The 3,931-nt window shown below is 60.3% G+C and overlaps 1 protein-coding gene across 1 annotated transcript; it reads left to right on the forward strand.

Moving 5' to 3' along the window:
• The first annotated feature begins 1,763 nt into the window (after nucleotides 1-1,763).
• LOC141040955 (uncharacterized) lies at nucleotides 1,764-3,480 on the forward strand. Its single transcript, XM_073507068.1, has 4 exons — nucleotides 1,764-1,964; nucleotides 2,255-2,380; nucleotides 2,671-2,838; nucleotides 2,881-3,480. The coding sequence occupies exons 1-4, from the start codon at nucleotides 1,764-1,766 to the stop codon at nucleotides 3,478-3,480; spliced, it is 1,095 nt and encodes a 364-aa protein (XP_073363169.1).
• The last annotated feature ends 451 nt before the right edge of the window (nucleotides 3,481-3,931 follow it).

The following is a 3,931-nucleotide window of genomic DNA, read 5'->3' on the forward strand; positions in this document are numbered from 1 at the left end:
CAGGCCATCTGGGCAGCGGGCGACGATGACAAGGTCATGGCGAACTGGCTCCCTATGGCCCTCACAGGCATGCCGTGCTCCTGGATGCTCGGCCTGCCGGAATCTTCGGTGGCCCCTTGGGAGGAGCTATGCGGCCTGCTCGTCGCGCGCTTTGTGACGCCGGCGCCCCATGCTGTTGCGTCCATCCTCGGCGGGTCGCAGGCGCCAGCCTTGGGCCACCATGTCAAGCAACTCCTCTGTCGGGTGGGAGCTGCACGGCCGCGGCATGGGGCTCCTCTAGGCCGCGTAGCGCCTGAGACCGACATCACATTTGACTCTAGGGATCACCCCAAGACCACGCTCGGTGCCGGTGCGCTCCCGATGTTGTGCATGCCCACCATCAGCAATGTCACGGTCACCAGGACCCTCATCGACGGTGGTTCTGGCCTCAACGTCCTCTCCATGGAAGCCTTCGACCAACTTTAAGTGCCCTACGACCAGCTCATGCCCACCAAGCCCTTCTCGGGGGTGGTCGACGGCTCCAGCACCCCCTTGGGGCAGATACGCCTCCCAGTCACCTTCGGCACGCGCTACAACTACCGCACCGAGCTCATTGACTTCGACATCGCCTACACCGGCCTCCCGTACAATGCCATCCTTGGGTATCTGGCCCTTGCCAAGTTCATGGCAGCAACGCACCCCGGCTACAACGTCGTCAAGATGCCTGGAAGCAGCAGCATCATCACTGTGGTGGGGGATGCCAGGGATGCACTCCTGGCCCTCAAGCTCGCTTTTAAGACCGCGGCAGCCAGGCAGCCAGGCGCTGGGGACGCTCTAGAGACCCCGGAGGCCGTGCCCGCAAAGAAGAAGCAATTGTTCTCTCAAGACCGGGCCAAGACGAAGCAGGTGCCCGTCAACGACGGAGGTTCAGGCCCCACCTTCACCATAGGCACCAGCCTCCCCCAGATCAGGAAGAGGCGCTGGTCAGCTTCCTCAGTGCGAACAAGGATGTGTTTGCATGGGAGGCGACAGATTTCGTCAGCGTCCCACGGGATGTGATCGAACACCATTTGATGGTGTGCCCCAGCGCACGCCCGATGAAGCAGAAGGCGCGACGGCAGGCGCAAGAGAAGCAATTGTTCATCGTCCAGTAGGTCCACAAGCTGCAAGCAGCCGACGTCATTCAGGAAGTGTAGCACCCGAATTGGCTGGCCAACCCAGTCATCGTCCCAAAGAAGGGCGAGAAGGAGCGCATGTGCGTCGACTTCACGAGTCTCAATAAGGCGTGTCCTAAGGACCCGTTCCCTCTTCCGTGCATCGATCAAATCGTTGATTCCACTGCCAAGTGCAACCTGCTGTGCTTCCTGGACGCCTTCTCGGGCTACCACCAGATCAAGATGGTGGTGCAAGATGTCAAGAAGACAACCTTCCTTTCCCCGCGCGGAGTGTACTGCTACAGTTGCATGCCCTTTGGGCTACAAAATGTCGGGTGACCTTCCAGCGATTGATGCACATCACTCCGGGCTAGCAGCTCAGGAGGAACGCCGAGGTGTACGTCGATGACATAGTGGTCAAGTTGCGGGAGGCAAGGACCCTTCTCGAAGACCTGGAAGAAACTTTCGCCAACATACGCAAGGTAAACCCGCGGCTCAATCTGGAGAAATGCGTGTTCGGTGTCCCATCCGGAAGTTGCAGGGTTTCCTGGTGTCGCACAGAGGGATCGATGCTAACCCCGAGAAGTCAAGGCAATAAAAAGGTTAAGCCCGCTGCAAACCCTCAAGGAGATGCAGAAGCTCGCGGGCTGCGTAACCTCGCTGGGGCGCTTCATCTCCAAGCTTGGCAAGTGCGCCCTCCCATTCTTCAAGCTACTGAAAAAGAAGGGCCCCTTCGAGTGGACTCCAGAGGCTGAGGCAGCCTTCCAAGACCTCAAGCGATACCTCACAAGCCCGCCTGTGATGGTGGCGCCTCATCCTCTTGAGCCCTTGGTGCTTTACCTAGCCGCCACACCCCACTCGGCTAGCGCAGCACTCGTGGCGGTCAGGGAGGAGCGCGCAGGTGCGGGTGCGCGGCGTGGCGCCCCGCGTACGGTCGCGGCATCGCCACCTCAAGATGGCGCTCCTGAGGCCTCAAGTACTCCATCGGACGGCAAGGCTCTCCAGGCCCCCTCGTCCCAAGCGGAGAGAGATGTCGTCGACGCCTCTTCCCTCATTGAGCACCCCGTGTACTTCGTCAGCATGGTGCTGCGTGATGCGCGTGCATGCTCCCCATGCCGCAGAAGCTCCTGCTCGCGCTCCTCGTCGCCTCCAGGAAACTACGCCACTATTTCCAGGGCCACCCCATCAAGGTCGTCTCCGTGTACCCCCTGGAGAAGTTGCTCCATAGCCCCAATGCCGCGGGGAGGGTGGCCGAATGGAACATCGAGTTGCAAGCGTTCCAGCTGGAGTTCAGCACCACTAGGGTCATCAAGTGCGTGGCCCTTGCCGACTTTGTGGCGCAATGGACGGATGCCCCTGACCGGGGATGGGTGAAGACCGGTCCCTTGCACCCGGAGAGGAGGCGCCCGATGGCTGGGTCATGTACTTCGACGGTGCATTTGCGCGGCAAGGCACGGGGGCTGGAGCCGTACTCATCTCGCCAACCCAAGATAAGCCATGCTACGCTATGAAGCTCTGCTTTCAGCATGGCTAGAAGGTCTCCAACAACATCGCGGAATATGAGGGTCTGATCACTGGCCTCAGGGTCGCGGCAGCCCTGCGGGTCAAGTGTCTCACCATCAAGGGACACTCTCAGCTCCTCGTCAACTTCTCCAACAAGGAATACAAGCCTAGGGACGAGCACATGGAGGCATACCTAGAAGAGGTACGCAAAATTGAAAAACGTTTCTTGGGCTTGGAATTACAGCTCGTCCCACGCGGCACGAACAAGGAGGCGGACGACATTGCTAAGAGGGCGTCCCGACGCGAGCCCCGGATGCCTGGCGTCTTTGAGGAAAGTCTCTTCAAACCGTCGGCAGCCCCCCTTGTTGTGCGCCCGGAGCTGCTTCAGGAGGAGCCACCCCTGGCCCCCTCCTCGAGCGCCCTAGCCTGTGGTCCGACCTCAGGAGCCCGCCTGCTCCTGGCGCTGGAACCTCAGGAGGGCTGCTGGACCCAAGAGTTCAAGGCGTACCTACTCTGCGGCACCCTGCCAGAGAAGGAGGAAGATGCGGAACGCGTGGACCGTCAGGCCACCGCTTATTGCTTGCAGGACGCCGAGCTCTACAGAAGGTGCCCCAACGACATCTCGCTGCGATGCATATCCAAGGAGAAAGGGCGCGAATTGTTGGCTGACATCCACGGCAGGGTTTGCAGGCATCATTCTTCATCACGCACCCTCATGGGCAAGGTGTTCCGCAGCGGGTTGTACTGGCCCACGACGCTCAGCGATGCCACCGAGCTGGTGCGATTCTGTGAGGCCTGCCAGTTCCACGCCAAACAGATCCACCAGCCCGCTCAGGGACTCTAGACCATCCCGCTCTCATGGCCATTTGCTGTCTGGGGGCTGGACATCCTAGGCCCGTTCCTCCGAGCAGCCGGGGGCTATCGCTAACTCTACGTCGCCATCCACAAATTCACCAAGTGGGCGGAGGTGGAGCCCGTGCGCACCAATCCCGCTGGCTCAGCCGTCAAGTTCATCTAGGGCCTCGTGAGCCGTTTCGGGGTACCCAACCGTATCATCGCTGGCAATGGCTCCCAGTTCACAAGCAATCTCTTCAGGACATATTGTGCTAACCTTGGAATGCAGATATGCTACGCTTCAGTGGCACACCCACGGAGTAATGGCTAGGCCGAACGCGCCAACACGGAGGTCATGAGGGGCCTGAAGACGAGGAGGTTCAAGAAGAAGCTTGAGGCCTGCGGCAGGGGTTGGCTCAGTGAGCTTCAGTCTGTGTTGTGGTCCACCCGCACCACCCTGA

The sequence above is a fragment of the Aegilops tauschii genome, chromosome 2 (assembly GCF_002575655.3).
Source record: "Aegilops tauschii subsp. strangulata cultivar AL8/78 chromosome 2, Aet v6.0, whole genome shotgun sequence".
In the NCBI taxonomy this organism is placed as follows: domain Eukaryota; kingdom Viridiplantae; phylum Streptophyta; class Magnoliopsida; order Poales; family Poaceae; genus Aegilops; species Aegilops tauschii.

Excerpts from the sequence above, each read along its gene's own strand:
- LOC141040955 (XM_073507068.1), top strand. The coding sequence starts at position 1,764 with ATGCAGAAGCTCGCGGGCTGCGTAACCTCGCTGGGGCGCTTCATCTCC. Across the intron at positions 2,381-2,670 it reads GCCCCAATGCCGCGGGGAGG|GTCTCCAACAACATCGCGGA; the intron begins GTGGCCGAATGG and ends CATGGCTAGAAG. Across the intron at positions 2,839-2,880 it reads TGGAGGCATACCTAGAAGAG|CTCGTCCCACGCGGCACGAA; the intron begins GTACGCAAAATT and ends TTGGAATTACAG.